The sequence below is a fragment of the Xiphias gladius genome, chromosome 6 (assembly GCF_016859285.1).
Source record: "Xiphias gladius isolate SHS-SW01 ecotype Sanya breed wild chromosome 6, ASM1685928v1, whole genome shotgun sequence".
Lineage (NCBI taxonomy): Eukaryota > Metazoa > Chordata > Actinopteri > Istiophoriformes > Xiphiidae > Xiphias > Xiphias gladius.
In genome coordinates this window covers 30,605,260-30,632,759 of record NC_053405.1, presented here as the reverse complement: position 1 = coordinate 30,632,759, position 27,500 = coordinate 30,605,260, and the positions used below count along the sequence as shown (strand labels likewise).

General features: G+C 40.4%; 3 protein-coding genes across 13 annotated transcripts in view; 1 reads left to right on the top strand and 2 right to left on the bottom strand.

The window, feature by feature from the left end:
• LOC120790797 (transcription initiation factor TFIID subunit 4B-like) overlaps nucleotides 1–10,914 on the bottom strand; it is a gene marked incomplete at its 5' end in the record, with an annotated part of 24,085 nt that extends 13,171 nt beyond the window's left edge. The window contains 13 exons of the mRNA XM_040128658.1: nucleotides 863–993; nucleotides 1,505–1,665; nucleotides 1,902–1,986; nucleotides 4,568–4,700; nucleotides 5,511–5,660; nucleotides 5,964–6,053; nucleotides 6,559–6,681; nucleotides 7,643–7,771; nucleotides 8,729–8,836; nucleotides 8,946–9,067; nucleotides 9,383–9,889; nucleotides 10,618–10,720; nucleotides 10,846–10,914. Of these exons, the coding sequence (XP_039984592.1) occupies nucleotides 863–993; nucleotides 1,505–1,665; nucleotides 1,902–1,986; nucleotides 4,568–4,700; nucleotides 5,511–5,660; nucleotides 5,964–6,053; nucleotides 6,559–6,681; nucleotides 7,643–7,771; nucleotides 8,729–8,836; nucleotides 8,946–9,067; nucleotides 9,383–9,889; nucleotides 10,618–10,720; nucleotides 10,846–10,914 (1,911 nt within the window). The remainder of the gene's footprint in view (nucleotides 1–862; nucleotides 994–1,504; nucleotides 1,666–1,901; nucleotides 1,987–4,567; nucleotides 4,701–5,510; nucleotides 5,661–5,963; nucleotides 6,054–6,558; nucleotides 6,682–7,642; nucleotides 7,772–8,728; nucleotides 8,837–8,945; nucleotides 9,068–9,382; nucleotides 9,890–10,617; nucleotides 10,721–10,845) is intronic.
• A 3,094-nt stretch (nucleotides 10,915–14,008) lies between these two features.
• Nucleotides 14,009–18,423, bottom strand: ddx10 (DEAD (Asp-Glu-Ala-Asp) box polypeptide 10). Its single transcript, XM_040129205.1, has 2 exons — nucleotides 16,926–18,423; nucleotides 14,009–15,343 (listed from the first exon to the last, which is right to left on the bottom strand). Exons 1-2 carry the CDS (start codon nucleotides 18,273–18,275, stop codon nucleotides 14,174–14,176), a joined length of 2,520 nt encoding a protein of 839 aa, XP_039985139.1. The 5' UTR covers nucleotides 18,276–18,423; the 3' UTR covers nucleotides 14,009–14,173.
• Nucleotides 18,424–20,574: 2,151 nt separating this feature from the next.
• Nucleotides 20,575–27,500, top strand: part of szt2 (SZT2 subunit of KICSTOR complex) — a 144,545-nt gene continuing 137,619 nt past the window's right edge. For all 11 annotated transcript variants that reach the window (XM_040129338.1, XM_040129328.1, XM_040129337.1 and 8 more), the window contains exons 1-2: nucleotides 20,575–20,739; nucleotides 25,917–26,042. In XM_040129338.1, coding sequence (XP_039985272.1) covers nucleotides 20,716–20,739; nucleotides 25,917–26,042 — 150 coding nt within the window. In that variant the 5' untranslated portion in view covers nucleotides 20,575–20,715. The remainder of the gene's footprint in view (nucleotides 20,740–25,916; nucleotides 26,043–27,500) is intronic.

Below are 27,500 nucleotides of genomic sequence, written 5' to 3'. Positions count from 1 at the left end.
TCGGTCATATAAGCAGATTCATCAACATTTTTTTATTTCTATCATCATTACTATCAGTTGTGATTCAGTATCCAAACTAATTAACTGTTAAAACACCCACATCATCTGCCTAAGAAACGTCTCTCCATTTGTTGAGCTGTTGTTGTCTTGCTTCACTATGACTTGGTCAGCTGTTTCAGAACAATGAGGTCAGTTATGTGATTTGCTGAGAGTGTATTCATCAATCACCACAACCTCCCATCTACATTCACCTTCAGCCAACCCTTTTGCACTTTGAACTGCTGCACCTTCATGAACCAAAATACAAGGTGCACTAAGAAATACTATCACAGTCTCTGTACCCAAGACCTGCTCTGTTGTCATTGCACTTGTGCATTAAAATAGGGTCTACAGCCATGCTAAAATCTCTATGAGGCATTCTTACGTATAAGCGTTTTTAACTAAATGCTAGCCTGGCAACATGCCACATCACAGTGACAACATTGACATGCTGATGCTAGTCTGCCATAGTTATCAGCAGCTGCTGCTTGTTTATATTTAGATAATATTTTGGATAATTTACTTTGTGTGAATAAATACATCACTCCTTCAGAAGGCAATATGGTAAATGGACTGCATTTATATAGTGCTTTTGTGGTCTTATCGACCACTCAAAGCGCTTTACACTACTGCCAAATTCAACATGCGGACTGGGGGAGCCGGGGATTGAACCACCGACATTCTGGTTAGTGGACGACCCACCCTACCTCCTGGACCATAGCCACCCCCCGCCTGCACCATATACACTCTATCACAATTTTCCTAAAGTCATTTTCAATGGAACCCTGACCCAGTGTTTTGGGTCAGGGTCAGACTGCTTTACCTTCAGGGTTGCCTTGCGGTGTTCTGCGATCACAGTGAGCCTTTCCAGTAGTCCACGGAGACACTCCTGAGTAGCATGAGAAACCAGAGCAACCACCTCTGGACCAACATCAGTTACTCCCAGTGCATGCCCTAAAACAGGACACAAAAAATATCTGGCATTAATATTCTCACAAGACTAACACAAAGGCACATTATAGCTAAGCTTCTCTGGGGCATTCCCTATAAAATCAAGTTTTAAACATTGAAAAAACTCAATGCCTACTAAATGGTAGTTAAAAACATTAAAAAAAAAATCATGCAACCACATTTGATTTTCAAAAGGTTTTATCAATACTTAATGGTCTTGTGTTATACTGTGACTTCAATGAATAAATAAAATGCAGTGGCATTCTGACATAGTTTTATATATATTTCTGACATACTTTTGTTACCATTTTAAGTCTGGCCCCACACTGTTTCTATAAACATAATGCATAACAAAAAAAATATTATAGGCCTTTTTGCGTCTTTGTGTGTGAGAATGAAAAACTGCTGCTTGTTTGTGGCTTTTAAACCACTCTGCCTAGTAAGAAAAAGGTAGTAATGCTTTATAGTCAAAATGTTAAATGACATGTTGAGTCTATTAGGTAGGCTCCTGTACCTGTATGAAGGATTCGGCTGAGCACTGGGTTAGGTGAGAGGAAGGGCTGATCGTGGCATGACTGCACCACAGAGCCAACCATGGTGGTCAGGATCTGTGCATTCTCCTCTATCAGGTTGACTCCAGCCATGAAGGCTACATCATTAATGTCATCATCTTCTCTGAGAAAAAAAAGCACACACACACACACACACACACACACACACACACACACACACACACACACACACACACACACACACACACACACACATACACATACACACAGAAATAACTCTGCTTTGTGCAGGTCAGACTGCTTTGCACTTTAGCAGTGCTAATGACATGAATTGATTAATTTAACTTGAAAGCCCTCACACTTAAATTAGAGTCTGAAGAAATCAAATTTATGTGTTACTTGTAAGATCCTGAACAGCCCTTGAATGGAAATTTGGTTGAACAAGGTGGATCCTGAGTGAAAGGCGGCTTCATTTGAAAAGTTCCTATAAAGAGAGAAAAATTCAAGTTATCTGGAGAGTATACCTCCGGAGACTACACCTGGTATTAACAACGGTATTTGTATATGTTTTTTGGATAATGACATCTGATGATAGGGCCTTTGCATCTACACCTGGTATTAAGTAATGTCATTATCTCAATTCTACCTGCATTGTGATTGGATCCCACTTTGCAATTTAGGCAGGCAAAGCTGGTGGATTTGATATAGTCTCGCCAATCTGATTGCATTCTGATAGCACTGTGTTCTTTGTGCATTTATATCTGCATTAACATGCATTTTCCTGATCCAGATAATACATCCAGATACAGAACTGTTCTGTTTGCCTTAAGCACTTAAACTCTGGCTGTACTCGGTACTATAAGCTATGTGCTTCCACTCCACTCCTGTTGTCTCCGGTAGACCCAAAAAGTATCACTATGCCAAAGGGCAAAGAAATCTGGCTAACCATCAGTCGCTGCAACAATCCTCAACCCCATGTACCTCCTTCTCCGTTGGGTTATGGAACTGCCAGTCTGCAGTTAACAAAGCTGATTTAATTCCTGCCTATGCTAACCAGCTATCCCTTGAGCTACTGGCTGTCACTGAGACTTGGATTAAACCAGAAAACACTGCTACCCTGGCTGCAGGCTCCATTAACTACACATTCTCCCAATACTACCGTCTGTCCACGCGAGGACGTGGGACTGGCTTCCTAATTTCCATCAAATAGAAATTCACTAAACTGTTGCCTTCAAATAAATACACTTCGGACAAATGGGTGATTTTGTTTATGAGATGGACACACTGTTGACTTCCATTCCAAAACACGGTTGTCCACTACTGATCCTAGGTGATATGAACTTCCACAATCTGAGCTGTCCCTGATATACTAATTTTACCTAAAACAGGTTTGTGGCCCTCCAACTCACAAAGCCGAGAGAACCCTTTACCTCATTTGAAACTGTGCCAAAGACAGCCTAATGGTCAAGCCTCTGCGCCTCTCTGACCATTATTTCATTCGCTTCACTGTATGCCTACCGGATCAGCCCTCTGTTCCAACATCTCTGGTCTCGCTCCACCGCAATCTGTCTCCTACCTACTTTTCCTCAGTGGTCACCTCAGCTCTACCTCCTATTAAGCACATATTCCTCACTAAAAGTCAATAAGGCCACAGAGTCTGTCTGCTCTACCCTGAGCTCACATCTGGATAGCCTGTCCTCTATCCACCAAACCCGCTCCTTCTAAACTGCGTTACCCATGGCTGACTCATACATCCGAAACCTGCATACCGATTGCAGAGCTGCTGAGAGAAAATGGCATAAATCCAGCACCTCTGCTGATCTCCAGGGTTATTAGATACTCCCATCTTCCTGCTCATCCAGCAGCAGTGCTGCCAAAACTACCTTTTACAATAAGATCAGCAGTATCAGGTTTCAAAACTCCTGACTTGTAGCCATTCTACAACATGTCAGCTGGACCAATTTCCTACCAACCTCCTCAAAGCCCTACCTTCCACCATTGTGCCAGCAATCACACGTGATAAACGCTTCACTGGATTTGGGAACATCTCCAAACACTTTCAAACAGGCTTGGGTAACACCCCTGCTCACAACGTGGAAACAGAATCAAAAAAAGTGATTTTTTTAAAATAAAAAATAAAAAAGATTCACATAAGAAGTGTACCTTTCATCTTCTACAACTTTGATTCATTTTACAAATGCCAAAAGGTTGTAAATACGTTGTTGTTGCAAAACTTGCTAACATTCTACCCGGCTCGCTAATTTTGACTGCTAGGTCTGTCCCGTTTCGGCTAGCTACTATATGTTACAGTCTGCAACGACTAGTTCTGTGGCTGTGGTGAATGCAGTTTATTTGAATCTTAAGTCTCACTTACTTACATGTATGTAAGATCTTCAGTGGGTACATGGGTTACTCATTACTCTCACCTCCCGATGTCTTACACCAGTAGCCTTGGAATCCTTGCCATGTTACATTGGGTGTCCCCATCTGCCGTTGCCAGGCTCCGAGCTCGCCCAGCATGGACCCTTTCGTATTGGTTTCCAATTCGGGAAACAAGGTATAACCCCAAGTGTAACCCCGCACATAGTGAGGTGTGAAGCAAAGTACCTGGCATTACTGTCTCTACACTAATTTCGTCTAACAGAGTCCTTATCGGGACTTTTTCTCACCTTGCTGCCAATGTACCCAGTGGAGTCTAAGGCCTTCCACATGTTCTCTGCCAGCCATGCTCTCCAGGTGTGTTGAGTTTCCCCACTAATAAAGGATTTACCCCCAGAACCCCGTTTGGAAAGTCAGCCTCTCCCTTCCTCCTAGTTTCACCCCTAAAATAGGGTTCCTATCCTAACCCATAATCTGTGACAGAACAGTTATGGTGATGGATTGCAAAAGGCTAAACTGATGGCACAGTGTAGCGTCCAGACAGTGTACAGCACGCACACACTACAGTTATTTAACCGAGTATCCGTCTTGAATCAAGAATCGATTCAGAATTGAGTCATGACACCAAAAACCGGAATAAAATCATGGGACTCCCAAAGATTCCCATCCTTAATTTTAACTGTTACCTGTGAAGTGTTTTCCTGACTGGACCACTGTTTGCTTGGGATTGGGTCTGCTGCTTTTAGATACGTAATTCCTGGACTGGACTAATGTAGTCAACCCAGGTCTCAGAATCACTCCTCGGGGCTGCTCAATAACCTGCATTTTAAGAGCAATCATTAAGCATCATACTTGAATGTTACATCTATATCCCATGCTACGCAGATGACACCCAGCTCTTCATTTCTCCTCACCAGAACATCTCAGCATTTTGACAACATTGTTAAACACATTTAAGATATGTGTAAATCTCAAAATTCTTGTAAATTAAATAACGACAAGATTTGGTAGAGCAAGTTCCTCAGAGAAACCATACACCCAACAGTTACGGAGCAACATTACCATTCATTTGGATTGGAGTTTACGTCCACCTTATGAATCAAAGCTCAACTTTCACTGTCTTTTAGCTCTGTTTTTGGTCCCTACCAACTCCTAATAGAAATATTACTTTCTTACTTTCTTACACCCAACAATTTTTTTTTGTTTGGTGATGAGCAAGTAGTGTACATTGGATTTTAGAGCTTTTTATCTGAAAACAGCTCTCTGCTGCTAAAAACAATGCTATGAGGGCAGTAAGAGTGAACAAAAAAAGATAAGTTGCAGCCGGACAGCTGAACAATTAGCTGAAACTCAAAGCCAAGGGAAGCTGCAGATACAGCTGATAATTCTCTATAGGTTCATCACTTCCAGAGAAATCTTTCACACTACATATTACTTTTCACAGTCATTTGATACATTGATATAAAAATATTGATTATAATCGCTTTAAGTGCATGTAACAGTATCTGTCCCTACACATCACTGTGATTCTTATTCCTCTCATTTATTGATAATTACAGCTTTTTCTAGATTAAAATGTACACTCTGTACCACATTACCACATTAGACAACCAGACAACATTTCTTTACCTGCTGGCTGGTCTTGAGGTTTTGTCCTGTGTCAGTGATAAATTGCTTCATGGTGGAAGACAGGGTATTGGGGTTGCGGACAGAAACTGAAGCCTGCTGAATAAATACCTGGGGGTCTGCAGTAAGGTGACGCACTGCAGGAAGACTTTTCTAGTAACAATGAGGGAAGGATGAGTGGAGACAATTCATATTATCAGCAAAGTCCCATTTTGCCACCAGAATGCTTGAGGCATTTTATATGAGCTACTTGGAGTTAAAATGTATTTCATTTTAGTCATCAAAACAATGATATAGCCCTGGTAAAAGATTTGGTGAAAGAATACAACACATACTGTAGCATGCAATGACTAGTTATGACCACATATTACAAGTCTGCAGTCTTGAGTGAGATTCATTTTTAAAAAAAAATCAATTTTAGATATTTCAAGACTTTATTGTTGAATCTCTGATCACCTTGAGGAAAGGCACCAAGCACGGCTGTGGAGTCGACTTTAACTCATGATAGAGCTGCTCTGTAAACTCCTCTGCTTCTAGCTTCCCTTCCTGCAGTGTAAAAAAAGTACAAATATCTCAAAGAGTAAAACTGAATACATTTTCATGTTACCTGGAACTTTATGTTCAAGTCAAAATATAATATGGTAAAGTTAAAACTGAAAATACCTGATGAACATTATTAAACTACAAATGGGCAGTGCGAGAAGAACAACAGGGATTTGACAAAATAATTTTAACTCAAGTTCTACTTACAAGCTTTTTAGTAAACAGGTCTCTTTAAGGCCTACCTACTGGTAAGATTTATTTAAAGGGATTTCTGTAGATCTCATACATGTAGTACTGGGTCTCCTCTAATCCAAGAGAGAGAAACAGAGGAAGAATTTGTAATCCGATAAAAAGCAATGAGATAACTACAAGTATTTAAGACATTGTAAGGCTTTCCAGGCCTTAAATTGACATCTTCTCATGTGTTTTAGACATTAAAATATTTCATTATTAAGCTACTCTACTAAGTAAAACCAGCTCCCATGATGATGAACAGGGGGAGACATACCAGCAGACTCCTGACCAGTCCCCTGACGTTGTTAGCCATGTTGGTAGACCTGGAGTCACTAGAGGCCAGCTTGATCAGAGTTACCAGGAAGTTCTTGCACTTTTTCACACTTTCCAGGATCTCCTGTCGGTTAAATGTCAGTTAATAACTGATACTGTACTGAAAATGCACCTAAACCCCAGAAATCTTAAGAAACCGTTGGACCTCACTAGTTGAACAGAACATCAAGAGATCCACAACAACTAAGCATGCTGGGTATGTTATTGGGGTTGGAGTTTATTATTTGGACAGATTTGTATAGGTGAATGCTTGGAAATGTCATCTCCACCTTGCAACATCGCTGAACTGTGAATCAAGTTTGTTATTTTTATTTTAGCTCATTCAACACTAACTATATATATATACAGATGGTTGAGAAATTACAGGAAAAACTTGAAAAATGAGTGGAGAAACAGGATGATAACGCCCCCATCTCTAGGGCATGAGGGGGTCGCTGAATGGTTTGATGAGAATGAAAATAATGTGAAACATGCTATGGCCTTCACAGTCAACAACCCTATTCAACACCTATGGAAGGTTTTGGACTGACATGTTAGACAGCCATCTCCACCAACATCATCAAAACATCAAATGAGGAAATATCTTTTGGAAAAATGGTGTTCCATCTCACCAGTAGATTTCCAGAGACTTGTAGAATAAAAGCTAAGGCGCACTGAAGCTTTTCTGGCGGCTCATGGTGGCCTAACACCTTACTAAGACATTTTATATTGGTTTTTCCTTTGTCACCCGTCTGTATGTATTCATGTACATGTATACACATACATACACACATATACAAAAACATACACACATATAGGTATGTATATATATATATATATATATATAGCAATACCAGTAATAAAAAAACTTGTTGTCATGCTATTGTTTTTTTTTGGATGATAAGCCGATCATAGGTTTATTTGGTCAGTGTCCTCTATGTTGTCCTGGCCAGGAGCTGCACTTTCAGACGGAAATTTGTTTCTCTCTTAGCGAAGTGAAATCCCAACAGAGGATGCAGGTCAAAGCTGGGACTGGTGAGACGCACCTGACTGAATGTGGTTGGAGGCTCCTTTTCGGTTTCTGTGACAGCCGCCTGAATGCGAGGCTGGCTGCTCTGCTCAGTTATAGCACCCAGGGTCTGGACTACAGTTGATTTGGAAGATGCACCAATAACCTGAACAACACAGCATATACTATCACCCAAAAGCTAAAAACAGGAGCAGAAAAAAAAAAAACTCAACAACGCTAAGGTAACAGATGTGCCAGGGAAGTGCATATTGACTACATAGAACTACGTCATATTGAATACAGAGCCAAAGTCATGACGTCGCGTCCAGGTTAGTCTCTGTTCCGCTAGCTTCTGTAACTCAATGCAATCTCTCATTCAGCATTTCTTCCATCGGTCTTTCTGAAAAAATGAGGCATGTTCCTGAGGGTTAGCTTGCATATTCAAAGACAAATTGGCATCCACTAAAGCAGGTGCTATAAGAAATTGAAACCCTAGTCATTTTTAAAAAAATAGTTAAACAACATTTACTTGGTTAGCACATAAAAAACTACTGCTCCCATGAAAAAGAAAACATGACCATGCAGGAGGTTATGTTATCTTAACTTGTTTTCTTTTCTGATATGGTCATTTTTTCTCCTGCTGTCTGTTCTACTGTTATTAAAGACATACAGTATCTGAGCTTACCACGACCACTAGACTCACTCCTGGACTCGCTTAAATGGTGTTTGTTAAAGGCCACTAAAAAAACATAAATACTGAATAAACAACATTAGATAATTTTTCAAAAAACTACTGTCCTTATCTAAACATACAAAGCAAGCCACACAACACCATTGATAAAGGCTCTGTTCCAAGGTTGTTAGTTATGAGAGCAGTTGAAACTATCAGTGGGATTTTTAATGAAGTTCTCTTACTTCTGGAAGTTCCAGTTTCACTTTGGCTCTCTACACACCAGTATGAATCTAATCTACGCAATCGTCTACTAACCGTGGAAACTGTCAAGCAAGGCATCACCTACCTCATTATCTATCTAGTTATCTAGCTACCCAGTGCTCTGTGGAATTTTGACGATAATCAGGAAGTGCAAAGGGGTTGCAGCAAAGTGTAAACCAGTTCTTTCACCTTTACCACAGCTGTCTTCTGGACTGGTGCTGGCTGGAAACTGGGAGGGGCCACCATCCTGATCACTGTCACCTTCTCATTACATTTACTTCCAACTCCTGCAGACACCTGAACTCCAGAAAGGACAGCTAGTTAAAACCACAGGAGTACCAATAAAATGTCACTACATTCCTCCACTTCAGTATTAAATAAATTGAAAGCAGCACTGCAAACACACCTGATGGGCCAGAATTCTGGGTGCTTGACCACTGGCAACTCTTGGTCCCTGCTGAGCCTGTGCCAAAGCCTGCTGGGATACAAGCATCAGCTGTCCACTGTCACTGCGGATCAACATCATACCTGCAACAATTACAGTCCAAAATCACTCACTACTGTAATTAACTGATGTTTTGTCCTGAAAAAAGAGAGTGCATGGTAAAGTATGTTTATATATACTCTAACCATAGCACAGATCTTTTTGTCAGTGACTGGGCTGTTTACATGCCAGCTCATGGCAAGCATATAAACAGTAACACAGAAACGTACAGTCTGCTGAATATAAAAAAACAAAACAAATTCAAGGTGTAACAGTGGTCAGGTCTGTAAACATGAGTCACATAAACACAAATCATCACCAATCAGGAACAAAATCCTGACTGGCCTGCTGGAGCTCACCTGGTGGTATCTGGATATTGGCTGGGAGTTGTGAGGGAGCAGTCAGTGGCAGTTGAGGGGCCCCAGCAACTGGAGATACTGTCCTGGGTACAGTTATCACCACAGTCCTCCCCGGGGTTGCTGCCTTCTTCATGGAGGCTACCTGGCTCAGAGCTGATTTTGTTACCTGTAGCTGACCATTAGCACTCCCTGCTCCCGAGGTCGCCACCTTTGCTACCACCATGACAGATGGAGAAGACGTCTGAGGCCCTGGAACTGCAGCTGTAACTGCAGAGGATGTTGGTTGGTGGCCCCGGCCAGCTGGGATGACTTTAGGTGGGCCAGAGACAGAGTCACCCTTTGAGACAGCTTCAGCAGTGAGTGGTGGCTGCACAGCAGTGATGGGTCCATATTTGGCTGGGACCTTTAATCTCTCGACTTGAACAGAGGAATCTCCATCCCCTGCTGCCCAACAGGACTTCAGCTTTAGGGCTTCTATAAACAGCTTATTTGTGGCCATAATTATTTCTGAGTAGGAGAACAATGTGATTTTATACATAATCAAATAATATGAAATGGAAGAGCAAGAGTTTGGTCGTTTTCCATCGTCTATAACGTTATGCTATGGTACATTAATCCCAACTGTGATCAAGCCCCACTGAAAAACCTTTGCATTTAAAACTACCAACAGTAAACACAAAGACGGGTACTTTCTTAAGGGTGACTGGTGCAGACAGTCTTCAGCTCAGCAGCCCCACTTAATGTGTCAAGTACGGACATTCTTCAGCAATTTAAGCACTTCGACTAGTACATACTTGAAACTTTCAAATTCACCCAACTTTAGGTAAATGCTGGTGTAAGAAGACTAGCTACAGGTGTAGCTATGCAGTTAACAAGCGAACAGAATTATTTATAAAAAAAAAAAAAAAAAAAAAGGATTTTGCTTGCTCTTGTTTAATACATGCAAGTTATGTTTACCAGTTTGATAACTAGCATTCGACGTTTGACATAAGCTTATATATATATATATATATATATATATATATATATATATATATATATATAATGCCATCATTGACAGACAATATAAACAATAACGTTAGCTTTGTGGTGCCTTTCGCTGCCAGATTTTGATATTCAAAGGGACCGATTTTCTTATAATTATCTTGAAATTACCGTTAGAGCTACCTTCGCTAAAACAGATTCACCTCTTTCAGTCATACCCATTAGGAGAATAAGCGAAGTCGTAAACTCACCTTTTGGAGGTTTGTTTGTGGCAACGTGAGAGGAGCGTGCTGCCTGAACTCCCAGCCGGCCTGCTGTGTTTCCGGCAGACAGATGGGTTGCACCGTGCGATGGCTGAGATAAAAGAATGATTGATAGATGATTTTAGTACAGTATCAGAGTATTGAAAATGTATGGTAAAGTGAACGTGAGCTGAAAAAGGATAGATGTTCGAAGGTGATTTAATTTAACAACATTACTAGCGCACTTCGACTTAAAAGATCAGGTTTAGGAGTAGTTTCCCAACAGGTGATGGCGCAAATGCACCTTCAAGTGCAAAATCTTTGAATATGTTTGTTGGGAAGTTGAGGGTTTTTTTGCTTCGTTTTGTTTTGGATGCTGTGGTATGACGTTAGTCAGTTTTGACGATATTGAATGGAATGTAAAATGTTTCACATGTTCAGGCTGCAATGAAAACTAAGGAATCATTCATTTCAATTCATTTTTTTATTTATATAGCACCAAATCATAACAGAGGTTATCTCGGGGCACTTTTCATGTAGAGCAGGTCTAGACCGGACTCTTTATAGTTATATTTAAAGAGACCCCATATTCCCCCATGAGCAAGCACTTGGCGACAGCGGACAAGGAAAAACTCCGTTTTTAACAGGTAGAAACCTTGAAAAGAACCCGGTTCATGCTGGGCGGCTGTCTGCCTCGACCGGCGGGGTTGAGAGAGGGAGAGAGAGAGAGAGAGAGAGGGAGAGAAGGTGGAAAGAGAGAGAGAGAGGGGGGGGTGTTACCTAGTAGAGGTATAACATAAAGATGAATAACAATAATGAGACTAATAATAAAACTAATAATTATAATAATAGGGTGAATAATAATACTAATAAATCTAAACATAATAATAGATAATAATCGTAATATTTGAAGCAGTGGGTGTTGAGCAGGATCATGGGGCAGTAGGTGGTTTGCAGTCACAGATCCAGACTCTGCAGCACCAGGGGCAGAAATACCTGCAGAAAGCGACAGGAGGAGAGAGGAGAGAGAAAAGAAAGCACAAAACTCCAGGAGAGAGAACAAGTCAAGTTAGTAACGAGCATTGATGCCATATGAATGCATGCAGATGGAAGAGGAGGAGAGAGGAGCTCGGTGTATAATGGGAAGTCACCCAGCAGTCTAGGCCTACAGCAGCATAACTATGGGGCGGTTGAAGCCAAGCCTGAGCCAGCCCTAACTGTTAGCTTTATCAAAAAGGAAGGTTTTAAGCCTAGTCTTAAATGTGGAGAGGGTGTCTGCCTTCCGGACCAAAACTGGAAGATGTTTCCACAATGGAGGAGCCATTACATTTTTTCTTTATCATGTGAAGTGTTTTATTTGGCAAAACAGCAGAACACATTCAATTTGATAATCAATGTGTTCAATTTATATATGATTTTGCATTCATTTTCCATAATTTGATATGTAATTAAATCATTCTCGTTTGCCTTATAAACAGATGCTTATGCTCATTTAACCGTCACCCAGCCCTATTTCTGAACAAGGAATACACTAAGTTTTCTTAACACATCCATGGGCCATGCATGCTGATAGATGGCATGACATGTCAAAAGAACCCAATGTATCTGAAAATGTAAATATCCATGAGAATGATACTGCTTTTAAAGTTTAAGTCATCACAAGCAATAATTATCACAGAATGTACACAACAGGTTCAACATTTTAGTTTTAATTAATTAAGGAGTTTTAGATAATGAAAAAAAAAATACTTTTAACAGGATTGGTGCTGCGGTTGACTGTTAGGGAATTCATTCAGTTACCATCACTTTTTTGTAACAAAACAATATTCATGCTGTCTGTAGACAGATTAACTTTTGTTCATACAAAAATCTCACTGAGGGGTTGGAGGAACCATCATGCTATTTATTACAGCAATCATGAATGTGAAGCCGTTGGTCAAATTCAGTTTCAAACCATTAAACTGAACATGAGATGAGCAATACAAATCTTTTAATGGAATAACTCAATATCCAAGTTGATCCCAAAATAGTGATAGTGTCGTCTGACATTAAATTACTTAGATTACACAGAAAAGGCAGATCATCTTAAGTATTCCATATGTCATTAGTTACAAGACCTCCAATCCCTCTGATGATGATCATGATTATGTGTTGATACACCAGAATTCTAAGAGAGAAGGATAAGGGAGAGGAAACATGAAGCTCTTCACAGTGGACTGCAGATTCAGACAGAAGAAAACTGACTGGACTAAAATCAAAACCTCTGTGCTACAAAGCCATTCAGGTCAACTGCAGTTACATAAATAACCAAGATCCTCAGATTCTCTTGGTGAGTGAAAGTGGGGGTCAAACTTAACGATTAATAGGTCAGTGGTTTTGTTAAATCATACTGTGAATACTAAACAGTCACTACCTTAAACTTAAAGCCTCAGTAATGACATTTAATGAGGCTCATTTAGGGTCCATAGAAAAAGTAATAACACATGTGCCATACATGACCTTATAAAGTTGTTATCGCAACACTGTGAATGTTGAATGTGAGTATGTTGAATTTTCAGAGCTGGATAGAAGAAACTACAAGTTTCTCTGTTTTTTGGAGCTGTTTCACCACCATCCACAATTTGCTTACATTTATTCATCCTGGTAGTAAATCCTTCCCTTCAGTTGTGCATTGCATTGTGCAACAATAGAATCAACGTCACACTTGTAAATTAAAGAGGCACTCAAAGAGCTTACTACTCTGCTTGTTAAAACAGCTACATAATATCTTCTGTAGCTCTCAAGGAGCTTTGACAATTCTGATGATGTCATCAAGGTGATCTGCTCTTGGCTTTAGAGACTACAAGTGTGTAACAGAGAGCCTGTATCACAAACTGGATAATTTGAAAGATGTGGGGATTTACCAGTTCAGGAGGTTTTAAAGAAACACAGAACACTTACTTTATCCATCTGCTTCTTACTGAGCGATGGGATCCTACATGAACTCTTCCTAAGAACAGTTTCAGTGATTTCATATTAGATAATGTCTGCAGTTTTCTTCACACTGGTTTGAATGGTTGAAAAATGTCAGTGCCATGTACATCTATGAGCCCATCAGAAATAAACAAAATTTGAATCAGAATTTAATGAGTGGGTTGTGTGGTTATTGTCAATCAAATCTGATCAAATCACACCTAGACAGTCCTAATGAAGTTTTATTGAGTGTGAATCTCATCAAATGTATATGTTGATGTATATTTAATGTTATCGACAAATCAGATTTGAAGCAAAGATTTCAGGGGCTTTCATAAGATCTCATCTCTTGTGAGTGGTCCAACTTAATGGGAATGCAACTCTAACACACTGAAGTAACCCTTAATTTTGTCAGTTTTTCAATGTAAACACACTACAGACTCAAAAACTTGCTAGAATTGGTATGTAGTCTTTAATTGGGACACAGCTTCTGTGTTTGGACATTTTCTCATTTAACTACTAGCTTTATTTTAAAAACTTTTATTCACTGATGAGTTCATAATGTTCATAATGTTTGTAAGCCCTCCCTAAATCACAAATTCCTCTGTTTTCTCTACCTCCGTCCTCCTAGCAGATGCAAGACTAACTCCTCGTCTTCAGCCAGAGAGAGACCAGTGTCCAGAGCTAGGTTCTCATCATCCTGCTGTCTCACTTTCTTCCTCTTCTCTACTGTGAGCTCCTCATCTTCCTCATCACTGCTTTCACTGCTGTGCTGCCGTTTGGCTGACCTTATCTGGTCCTCCTCCTCCTCAGTGGGCAGTTTGTCAGGGTCCGGCAGGGTGCTGGGGTCAAACTCATCTTCACTGTGATTTGCCAGGTACGCCACCACCTCGTCCTCATCCTCTGCATCAGATTGCTTTCCATGCTGCTTGCTGGCCTCCCTCCTGGCTGCCTTCGCCTTCAACCTCAACTCTCTGTGTTTGGCTTTCACTTTGCGGCTGTACTCCCGCTTGTCAAACTCCTGGTCTTCGCGTTTCAGCCTCTCCCTGGCCTTCTCCATGTCGATACCTGAAACTTCCTCCTCCTCTTCACCAGTCACTGCCCGTTGGACTGGTGGCCACAGCTGCACAGCTTCTCCTTCTTCATTAAAAGTCACTTTGGTGTTGACTTGGAAGTTTCTCTTGAGGACCTTTTTGGCCTCTTTGAACTTTGTCTCTTTTTCCATTTTCTTTTTTGAGCCCATGGAAGGTTCCTCCAGACTCTCCTGGTCCCCTGTAAGACTGAAAACATCCCTTCTTTTGACTGTCAGCAGGTCCAAGTCTCTCAAATCACTATCGTCCTCGTCTTTGTCATCTGCACCCAGAAGTAGTGTCCTGCAATTATCCACATCTTGTTCATTGCCACTTTCCTCAGCCACATCTGAGTTTTCTGACTCTGAGTTTTGACCTTCCCCATGAAGAACGTTTCTTCTCAGCTGGGCCTTATAGCTCTTCAACTCTTCTTCTTCTTCAGACTGCACCTCCTCTGTCTGCCCATCTCTCTCAGCTCTCTGTACCTGAACTTTATTTAGGAAGCGCACCCTTGGAGCCACAGCGAGGCCCAGAGAAACAGCATACTCCTGAATCTGGAGTTTAAAGACATCAAACACCACTTTGTTCTTCATCAGGTAGATGGAGCGTAGATAGGAAACAAAACACCTCTGGGCTCTCTCCTTCTGCTCCTTCTCCTGGGCCAGAAAAGCTTCCAGCTTCTGCTGGACATTCTGTAGTTTTTCTGGGTTCACCTGGAGTCAATCAGACAGTAAAATGAATCAATACAGATGCAGTTGCAGTTGCATTTTTAAGTAACACTCAAATCTGTATATATGTATCTTTATGTTGCAATTAAAAGTTACCCTGAAGGGGTCTAGTACCATTAGTAGCACCATGGAACAATATTTTGATGTGGGGTACCCATGTTGTTTGTATCCTCTGGTCTTATTTTTATTTTTTTTCCCCACACTGAAACTCCACATGCTACCTTTGAGACAACTTTCTTTTCTCTTTTGGACCAAACTTTGTCAACTTAAACTCATTGTGTTTTGCAACAAAGATGGATAAGGCCCTTTCAGTTACTAGATAACTAAATGGGGCTTTTCTGTCAGTTTTGCAAAACACTGAGTCTAACCCATCAAGCAACTCTTACTTCAGTGTAATTTAAACTTTGAAAATACATTTGCTTCCATCAAGAGACACTGTTGTCTGCAAGCTGGTAGAATGCACTGGGAAAAAAATATATTAAAGGGTTTGTTCACCCAATGAAAAAAAAAATCGTTTTCTCATTGACCTCTGAATATTAAAATTTCTCACAGCACTGAAAAAAAGGACATTTAGAAAGATGCAACAGCAACATCTCTTACCAAAAACAGTGTCCATGCACATGTGGTAAATCCACACACCACGTTCTGAACAGTGTGGTGTGTGTTATTGTTGTTATATTTGAATACATTTACATCAATCGTGAAGACAGAAGACAGCTGTAACAACAAGGGAAGGTGTTGAATTTCTTCAGTCAGGAACATGTCTGAGTAGTAACACTCAGCAGATTCTCATTTATTTTGCCTTACTGTCGAGAGAAACGCTATTCAGAATTATTGTTTAGAAAACTGAGTTGCGCTTGCACATGTTGCTCTCCATTAGAGCTAGACTGATATATCAGCAAGTCTGGTGATTTGGCTGATATTGGCTTATCAAAGATATCAGTGTAGGTGTATATACCAGCTGATAAGTAACACGAAATGTCAGTACAGAACTGCCAAATATATGTTTGAGAGAATTTAAAGACAGTGTCTTTATTCTTCAACTCTCAAAAATCTCTTTCTTTTGGTCACAATTTTTTTTTTTAAATAAATTGAAAGGATCCTTTTTAAAGATGTTTATGTTATGTGAAAAATTATATTTAGATTTTCCATTTTACAATGTGAAATCCAAAAAGCATAACCCACCAGCTCCTTTTCATCCAATCTTTTCAGACTCACTTTAGAGATGACACCTTCCCTGAAGCTATCAGGTACAATTTTAAAAACCAAGTTTGCTTTTTTTATAGTCCATTTTCTACTTTATGGTGTGTAATCTAATTTATCTCCATGTGCACGTTTTTATAGGACAGGATCCCACGCTGTCTGAATGTTGTGATGCTGTATTTGTCCGTTTATTCTCCTGGTTTTTAAGGTTTAAACTGACTACTTAGTGCAATCCAATACAAGTTCAGCACAACTGACCATAGAGTTGAGTGGTACTGTACTGATCGCTTTATATTCTAAGCTGGTGTCTACTTTTCTGCTCACTCTGAATATAGTGTGATGCGGTGTATGAATGAGGTCTCACCTGGATCTTGTTAATGGGAACCTTCTTCTCCTGCAGCTGGCTGACCATGCCCTTCTCCTCTGAGGGAAGCAGCAGCAGTAGGGCCTCTCCACCCTGCTTGTACCTGGCAGTCCGGCCCACCCTGTGGATGTAGGTGTCTGTATCCTCTGGACAGTCGAACTGCAGCACCCAGTTGACGGAAGGGAAGTCCAGGCCTCTGGCGGCTATGTCAGTGGCGAAGAGCACAGCATTCTGCTTTCTGAGGAAGTCATTGTAGACCTCAACCCTCTTCATCTGCTGCTGCTTGCCATGCAAAGCCAGGATGGGTATGCCGGGTCTTAGGCGACAGAAGGCTCGGAAAAAGTACTGTACCTCCTTGCAGCATGCAAAGAAGACTATGATCTTCTTCTTCAGGTGGCTCCTTATGAAGGAGTAGAGCATGTTGACCTTCTGGTGGAGCTCACAAACCACATAGCTCTGCTCCAGGGTTGCTGGGGTGCTGAACTTGGCTTTCTCGTGAACCCACACGTACTCTGGATCTTTGAGGCTGAGCCGGGCCAAGTCTTTGACTGACTTGGTCTGCGTGGCGGAGAACAGCAGCGTCTGCCGGGACTTAGGAAGGTTCTCCAAGATGGCATTGAGTGTGTCCGCGAAGCCCATGTCCAGGATGCGGTCTGCCTCGTCCAAGACTAGCATGTGGAGGTCAGAGGCGTGGAACGTGGCCGTCTCATCCATGTGTTGGAGCAGCCGGCCCGGGGTGCAGATGACGATGTTGGTGCGGTGGATCCTCTCCGCCTCGCTCTTCAGCTCCTTCCCGCCGATGATGAGCCCCGCAGAGAACTCGTGGTTCTTGCCAACCTTGCGCAGGACTTCGAAGGTCTGGTAGGCGAGTTCTCTGGTGGGGGATATGATGAGGGCACCGAGGCCGTCCACGGAGCTCCACTGCTGTCGATACAGACATTCCAGCACCGGTATGAGGAAGGCTAAAGTCTTCCCGGAACCTGTCTTAGCCGCGCCGAGGACATCTCTACCTTGCAAAGCGAAGCCGACAGTCTGCCTCTGGATCTCTGTGGGCTGTCTGCACTGAGCCTCCTGCAACCCTAGTAAGGTTTTCTTTGAAATGGGGAAGTCTGAAAACTTGACAGCCTCTTTGGTGTTGATGTGTCCGTACCTGCTGACAAGCTTCTGAATGTACTCCCGTTCTACCTGCCACTCGGGCTTCTTCTTCTGCGCTTTCTCTCGCTTCACTCTTGCTTTCGTCTTCATGTAGTCTTTCTTCCATTTCTCGAAGTTTGTCATCGGGTCGGCGTCGTCTTTTATCTTCGCGGGTTTAGGTTTCTTCCCGAAAGAGACTGAGCGTTTGTTCTCCATGATTAAAGCCAAAGCAAGAAACGAGGATTGGAATCACATAAATTATACCTTCCGGAGAGCAGCGTGGAGAAGACAGCTTTTCGTCGCGTTCAGCATGATGTCATAACGTGATCATGACGTGATCATCACACGACACCGATCTCGCTGATCTCGGCCTCTTGCCCTGTTTTGCAACCGCCAGACAGCACTTCATCCTCCCCACATCAAGCCGTTGCAAACCGCATCCCAGGAAAATCTATTTTCCCCACTTGCCTTCTTTCTATTTTTTTCTCTGTTCTCGTATTATTGTTTTATTCGTGAGCAACCTTTGCTTCCCTCTGGCTGGACTTTTAATTAGAGGTGTATACTGTACTGTAGGGTCTGTGAGGGAAGTACCGAGGAATCAATATTCTTGGCTGAATTTATGGTATCTTTGGTTCATTATTTTTTCTCAAGTTGACTTCTATAATCTTGTGAATATTTAGATATATAAGTCGTCTGAGATATACTTGATCAAGAATATTCAGAATTAGTCCAGCTAATTCACAATTTAATGGCATCTGGTTACTTGTATTTTTATTTTGAAATTTGTGTTTATTACACAAAGTCATGACAGTTAAGAAGTAAAAGTGGACACAACTATATAGTTAACAGTGAAATATTATGCATGTACTGGTAATGAATATAGTTAATTAACTACATTTAATTAAATATCTCTTCATTATTTTACACTGAATTTATAAAGGGGCTATAAATATTTTACCACTACATTTGTTAACAGAGAGGAGAGCAGGGAGCAAAGATGTTCAAATACCTACTTTAGACCTTCTACAAGAAATAAATATTTAGAGAGGGGATCTGATGATTGGGACGAAGAGCCACCAGGGAGGCTCGGCTCTGGGCAAGAAAATCCTCTACGCCATAGGAGTAGTGCTATGTAGACATCACATTGGTAAATGGAATAAAACTAATAGAAATAAATAAAAGAAAGCCATGATTTAATTAATTGTCTACTTTTGAAGTTAATTCGGTGAAACATGTTAATCCAATATTCATTCATTCATTTAATTTTTAATTCATGTCACTGCATAGTATATATTTTGCTTTCTTATTCAAACCAAACTATGCTATTCTATTGTAACTATAATGTCATTTCGTCACATGATGCCTCTAAGGCACATTGGCCAAAAAGGGGAGAACACGGATACATAAACTATCCATGTGAAGAGGTACTCTTGGGCAGCATTCAGCTGCTCTGTAGATAAACTGGTGTTTTCTTAAAAAACTGGCGTTGCATCTATAGCAGCCTTTTAATTCGGCAGGGTTTATATACACGTCGCTGTTGGTTGGGTAACACGTCTGACACACTCATCAAACGAGAGAAAACGTGCCCGCTGCACACCCCGTGAACATATCGTTCAACCCGGAAACCATAGCAAAACGGTGCACACCGTTTTCGGATTGAACTTGCCTCTGCTATTTCTCGCGGAGATACAAGAGACGCGGTGATACTTCCGGATCACATGCCGCTCAAAAACAACATCCACATAAGTTTATTGAATATTATTTCAAAATTAAAGCGTATAAATAGTTCTTGCAACTAATGGTTGGATTGAAATCCTTAAAGCGAAACATTAAAATAAGATGAAATAACATGATTTACTGTTTTTATTAGTGTGAAAAACACGAAATTTTGTCAGCAGATTAAGTGTGTGTTTTTGTTGCTGAAAATAATGTAAATTTAGATGAAACAATAGACTGAGCATTGTTTACAGTACATAGATCCTTCTAGGTGCTCTGAGTTTTATCCTGTTTTCCTTCAACGGAATTATGTTGCTGGAATCCCCGGGTTACTTTACTTTTATGAATGACATATCTTTATGTTTGAAGCCCTTTTCCTCCACCAGACATTCTGAGTTGCATGACAGGAAACGTACAGGTGTTACTAGTAATCGTTCTGTTCTTTTCAAGCGTCTCAGTAAGCCATGCCAGTGTGTCAATGTGACAGCGTGACAGCATGTACAATATTAGGACCATGAAACTGAAGCAGCTAAAAGAAATTCAACCATCATTACTTTTATTATTCACGCCTCTTCTTTTTCTACTGTGAAATGTTATAATTGTTGTGAAAATAGAACGTTTGGGGTTTATATTGGTGGTTGTTTTTAATTAAATGACTGTCAATTATTACATTCACCACGTATATGATATATAAGTCACATTTTGAAGAGAACGGTATAATTTGCAAAATGTTTATTTCCATGTACGGCCAACACATTTTATTTTGAAATATTTGACCGGAAATTTATGTCCTGTCACCCTGTCCGAACTACGAAGACCTGATCAATAAACAACACAGATGATAAACAAGTATTAAGACAGATTATTCTGCACAAACCCAAGTGAATTTTCGTCGGCTGAAAATCGTTAACATTCCTGCAGTCCATATGATATACAAGGCATGGCAGAGAGACAGGACAATGAGGTAATATTAGCTTTAATCTGTACAAAGAAGCACAGGGGTTGCGTTAGTGGTGAAAAATAGTGCACATTTTCACACATTTGGTTATTTGTCCTAACGGTCAGAATTCGACTAAGTCCTGCTTAAAGTGAACCATACATTAAAAACAATCCACAAAGAGAGCTGTGCTTACATATCCGGACGGATAGAAACTTCAGTTAGCGGCACGTTAGCTCAGCAGCTAGCAATAGCTACTAAGTTGTAAATTAACGTGATTTGCTGGGTCTCTAGCTACATTAAAGTTTTGAGATTTTCCTATTTCTGTCTTGTAAGCAAAGTGCTCAGATGAATGCAGATGAAAGACAGTCATCTGGTTGATGTAGACCACGCAGTGCCTTGGCAAGACAGTTTTCATCCAGCACCAAATTAGCTGGGTTTATTGAAGGAATTCAGTGTTGCTTTTTTAACAGTAAACTTGCATTTCAGCTGGTACATTATTTTTGACGTTCTGCAAATTGGTTATATATTTTGATAAACTCGGCGCACAATTAATCCTTAAATATGTTTTGTAGTAATAAAATCTTGACTTAAAATGGTGCACACTTATGCCAGCGTCCACTTCAAACGTTACTGTGATAGCTAACAGTAAAAAAATTATAAAAGTAGACAGCTGACAGATAAAATGATACTTTGTGAATTGTAGGCATACAGAATTTAACAGTTAACTCTAATATTCATTAAAGGTCTTAAATCATATACAACTGGGTCCACAAGTATTTGATACTTTTTGTAATTTTGCCTCTGTACACCACCACAATGGATTTGAAATGCTATCAAGATGTGATTGAAATGTAGACTTTCAGCTTTAATTCGAGGGGTTCAACCAATATCACATTAACCATTTAGGAATTAAAGCCATTTTTATTCATAGTCCCTAATATTCAGAGGCTCAAAAGTAATTGGACAGTTGACTGACAATCAGGTTCATGGCCAGGTGTGGCCTGCTCGCTCATTATTTCATGATAAATTAAGCAGATAAAAGGTCTGGAGTTGATTCCAAGAGTTGAATTTGCATTTGGTAGCTGTTCATGGGAACTGTCAGTATGCAGTCTAAAGAGGTGTCGATGCAAATGAAGGAGGCCATTATTGGGCTGAAAAAACAAAACAACCCTATCAGACACATAGCAAAAACTTTACGAGTGGCCAAATAAACAACTTTGGTACATTCTTAGAAAGACGGAATTTACTGGCAAGCTCTGCAACACCAAGATGCCAGGAAGACCACGCTAGACAACTAAAGTGGATAATCGTAGAATTCTTTCCTTGGTGAAGAAAACCCCCTTCACAACATCTAGCCAGGTCAAGAACAATCTGAAGGAGGTAGTCATGTCATTGTCAGATTCTACAATCAAGAGACGCCTTCATGGATGTAAACACAAAGGGTTTACCACAAAGTGCAAACTGCTGGTAACACTCAGAACAGAATGGCCAGATTAGACTTTGCCAGAAAACATCTAAATCTGGAACATGATTCTTTGGACAGATGAAAACAACATTAATTTGTGCCAGAATGATGGGAAGAAATGAGTGTGGAGAAGGAAAGGAACGGCTTATGATCCAAAGCATACCACATCACCTGTCAAACATGATGGATTCAGTTTGATGGCATAAGCATTTACGGCTGCCAATGGAACTGGGTCACTGATGTTTATTGATGATGTGACTGCTTATAGAAGTAGCAGGATGAATTCTGAAGTGTGTAGCCAGCTGCTCAGATTCAGCCAAATGCAGCAAAACTGATAGGATGGTGCTTCAAGATACAGATAGATAATGACCCAAAACATACTGCGAAAGCAATCCCAAGGCTTTTCAAGGCAAAGAAATGGAATATCCTTCAATGGCTAGGTCAGTCACCTGACTTCAACTCAATTGAGCATGTTTTTCATTTACTGAAGACAAAACTGAAGCATCTGAAAGCAGTAAAGGAAAGCAGCTGCAGTAAAGGCCTGGAGAAGCATCTCAAGAGAGGAAACTCAGCATTTGGTGATGTGCATGGGTTCCAGAATTAAGGCAGGCATTGACTGCAAATGATTTTCATCCAAGTATTAAAATTAATCCTTATATTTATAATCATGTAAGTTTTTCCAATTACTTTTGAGCCTCTGAAAATGAAGGACAATGTATAATAATGGCTGTAATTCGTAAACGATTAATGCGATATTCTTGTGAAACCCCTTGTATTACAGCTGAAAGTCTACACTTGAATCATATCTTGGAGGCTTCGTTTCAAATCCATTGTGGTGGTGTACAGAGGGAGAATTATGAAAATTGTGTCACTGTCCAAATACTTGTGGATCTAACTGTATATGGCAGCTGTTAGTTATAGGTTTTAAACTGCCAGATTTTTTTAATTGAGTTCGGTGTTTAAAAATATGTAGAAGCTAAATTACATGCTGTAACATACTGTAACCAATATCAACAAATTTATCATTTCAGATTAGTGAGCAAAATGTACTGTGCTGCTCAAATTAGTTTATCATATATTTTTGTAAACTCTTCCAGGATATAATATCTACAAAACAACATTTATAATTTGATATATATATTTTGTATATTTATAGTATTTTTACAGATTGTTTTTATGCCCAGTTTTTTATTCAGTATTAGGATGAACCTACCTTTTGAACCCCCTTTTGTTCATGTGCTCATGTGATCTCTCGTATGAGTCAGTGACTCTGTCACACAGTCAAATGTTTGGAGTTGGTTTTGTTGGAGGGCGGCAGAGGTCAGAACATTTCACTTTCATATACCGTAGTGGTTTTGGAAAGTATTCAGTATTCAATTTTAAATGGATAAAATTGTAATTTTGCCCATCAATATGCTCTCAATAACCCATAATGACAATGTGAAAACACGTTTTTAGACATTTTTGCAAATTTATTAAAAATCAAAATTAGTTCCTGCACAAAAAAAAGCTCACACTTGCCTCAGAGTATATTGATAGTTGCCATTAGTGGCCGTTAGATAGCCATTAGATAGTTGCTATAGTTGGAGTTGCCATTTACATTGAGGTGGAGTTGTCTGACAGTATGAGAAATACAGAGGTGACCATGCAAGTGAAGATGATAGACTGAGGACCGAGGTAGACCAAGGAGCACAAGTTTTGTGAATGAGCTGAAAAATCATTTACATGTTGAAGAGAAACCCCTTTATGACTGCCGACAAATCAAGAATGCTTTCCAGGTTGTAGGTGTACATGTTTCCTTGTCAACAATCAAGAGTAGACATAATGACCATAGCCACAGAGGATTCGCCACAAAATGCAAACTCCTGGTAAATCTCAAAAACAGATTGGCCAGGCTGCAGTTCACAAAAACACACAAAAAGAAACCAGTAGTCTTCTGGAGCAAAGTTCTATGGACTGAAGAAATGAAAATCAGCCTCTGTCAAAATTATGGAAAGAGGAAATTGTTAAATAAAATGAGCAGCTCATGGCACAAAGCCACCACCTCATCTGTCAAATGTGGCAGTGGTTTTGTCCAATGCATCAAAACTCATTCGACAACATTTCATCCTTCAGCAGAACAACAATCCAACATATACAACCAAAGCAACCATAGAGCTTGTTAAGGTGATGAGTTGGAATACCGTTGACTGGCTGAGTCAATTGCCTGATCTCAGTCCACCTGAGCAGCAGTCCATTTGGTGAAGACCAGACTAAAGGCAGAGAGACCCCACAACAAGCAAGAGCTGAAGATGGCTGCAGTGAAGGCCTGGGAGAGCATCACCAGGGAAGATACAAAGTATCTGCTGATGTTTGTGAGTCAAAGACCTCAGGCAGTTATTGACTACAAAGGATTTTCCACAGAACATTAAATAAGATGATTTTGTTTGACTTCATGTCTATCTGTCCAATTACTTTTGAGCCCCTAAAATATGAGTACTATGTGTCTAAAGGGCTACATCTCTCACACAGTTCTTTTCTATATTGATGGAAACCTACTCAAAAGCTGAGACTTTGCACTTTAATGTAGTATCCATTATTTTATTTCAAATTAAATATGCAGAAGCATATTCAATTTGAAATTTGAAAAAAAATGTGTGTAACCTTCCAAATACTTACTTTTTTTTGTCTTGACAATACATCCCGGCAAGGGTATAAAACCATTTCTATAGCTTTAATTATTCCCAGGAACACAGTGGCCTCAATAATTGTGAAATAGAAGAAGTTTGGAACCACTAGAGCTCTTCCTAGAGTTGGCTGTCCAGCCAAACTGAGTAACTGGGCAAGAAGGGCCTTGGTCAGGGAGGTGACCAAGAAAATGGAAGCCACTTTGACTCAAAGGCACATGACAGCCTGCTTGGAGTTTGCTAAACGGCAATCAAAGGACTCTGAGAGCATGAGGAAAAAAATTCTCTGGTATGATAAGACAGAAATTGAACTCTCTGGGCAGAAACATTATGTCTGGGAAACACCAGGCCCTGCTCATTACCTGGCTAATACCATCCCTGCCGTAAAGCCTGGGGGTGCCAGCATCATGCTTTGGGGGTGCTTCTCAGTGGCAGGGACGAGGAGACTGGTCGGAATGAGGGCAGGATGAATGCAGCCAAATATAGAGAGATCCTTGAAGAAAACCTGCTCCAAAGTTCACAGTACCTGAGACTGGGATGATGGTTCACCTTTCAGCACAACAATGACCCAAAGTATAGAGCAGAGACAAGTCTCTCACTGTCCCTGAGTGGCTCAGCCAAAGCCCAGACTTAAACCCAACAGAGAATCTTTGGAGAGACCTGAAGATGGCAGTTCAGACACTTACCATCCAATCTGATGGAGCTTAAGAGGTATGCCAGGAAGAATGAGGTAAATTGCCCAAATCCAGGTGTGCAAATCTTGTGTAGACTTATCCAAGAAGACTCAAACTGTAATTGCTTGCTGAATAAGCGTCTTAATACTTTTGTAAATGTGAGATTTAAGTTTTTTTTTTTTTTTAATTTTTTTTTTTTTTGAATACATTTGTGAAAAATGTCTGAAAACATGTTTTCACTTTGTCATTTTGGGTAATTGAGTGTACATTGCTGGGCAAAAAAATGCAATTTTATCCACGTAATATTAGATCTACAACACAACAAAGAGTGCAAAAAGAGAAGGGGTCTGAAAACTTTGTGAAGCCACTGTATACTGTATGTTTTCTCATTATAAGGTGGAGGAGGCTGACCAGATCTACTTGCTGATGAAGGAGGAGTATCGGATCTCTAGGAATGTGCGTCTGGCGTGGTTCCTTGGTAAGCTTAACCAAGTCATCTGGCCAGCCTCAAAGCCTGAACTGGTGAGTTAATCTTGCTTCTGACTTCCTTTTTCTGTCCTCATGGTGGCCTAGCATACCAAGCTTGAAAAGTGACTAATTGCATGCCAGACTTTTGAAGTGGCATATACAATCCTTCAGTGGTATGTCACTAGTCAGCTTTTTTACTGGCATATACCACTCCCCACTAACATGCACAGATTCATACTGGCATATCCCACTGCTAATTATGGTGTGATTACAGTAAGTGAATTTTATGTATAAATTTGTCTTAAAATATGGTCACATCTTCATGTAATTTACAATAATGAGCAAACACAGTCTATTTGAACAAATAATACACAAATAATTGTATTGTTCCTGTCCTAGTCTTGAATACATCATTAAAACATTCACAGTGTAGGCTGGAAAAGTATGTGAACCGCTCGACTAATAACATCAACAAAAGCTAAATGGAGTCAGGAGTCATAAAAACCTGAATCCAGTCAGTGAAACCATATTGGAGGTGTGGGTTAGAGCTACTTTGATTTATAAAAAAACATTTTGAATTTTGTATTCACACGAAGCATCTGCTGATGTGAAACCATGCCTTACAAAAAAGAGGTCTCAGAAGACTTACCAGAGGAACAGTTAAAGACTGGAAGGAATCATTGGAGCTGGTTAACATCTCTGTTCATGAGGCTACAAAACACAAATCATTTTGCACAGTTTCATGGAGCTTGGTTTCCATGGTAGAAGACCACAGAGGAAGCTGCTGCTATCCAAAAAAATAAAATCACTGCTTACCGGAAATTTGCCAAATAGCACCATGACACTACACAAGGCTACCGGGAAAATGTTTTGTGGACTGATGAAACTAAGGTTGAATTGTTTGGGAAGAAAGAACAGCACTACATTGGGTGTTAAAAGGGCACCACATACCAACATGAAAACATAATTGTAATTTTGAAGTGCAAGTAGAGGGACCATCATGATTTGGGGCTGCTTGGCTACCGCTGGGCCTGGAGAGCTTGCCATCATTGAAGGCAAATGAATTTCAAAGTTTATGAAGGTATCTTACAGAATAACGTTAGGATTGTTGTCTACCAGCTGAAGCTCAGTAGAAGTTGGGTGATGCAGCAGGACAATGACCCTAAGCGCTGAAGTAAATCTGCAAAACTACAAAACTACAGAAAGACTTAAACCAAAGAAATTCCACCTTGTGGAATGGCCCAGTCAGAGCCCAGACATTAACCTAATAAAGATGCTGTGCAATGACCCCAGAGGGCTGTTCACACCAGACATACTGAGAATATGGGTGAGCTGAAGCAGTTCTGTGAGGGAGAATGGTCTAACATTCCTCCTGAATGTTGTGCAGGTCTGATCCAAAGCTATTGGAAGAAATTGTTACAGGTTATTACTGCCAAAGGAGCAGTTATTACATCCAAAGGTTCACTTAATTTATCCACCAGCATTGTTTAATGGGTGTGTGCTCTGAACACA

Bases quoted from the DNA above. Each gene is read 5' to 3' on its own strand.
- ddx10 (XM_040129205.1), bottom strand. From the start codon at position 18,275: ATGGAGAACAAACGCTCAGTCTCTTTCGGGAAGAAACCTAAACCCGCG. The intron at 15,344-16,925 runs GTGAGACCTCAT...GATTGACTCCAG, and splicing joins TTCCCATTAACAAGATCCAG to GTGAACCCAGAAAAACTACA.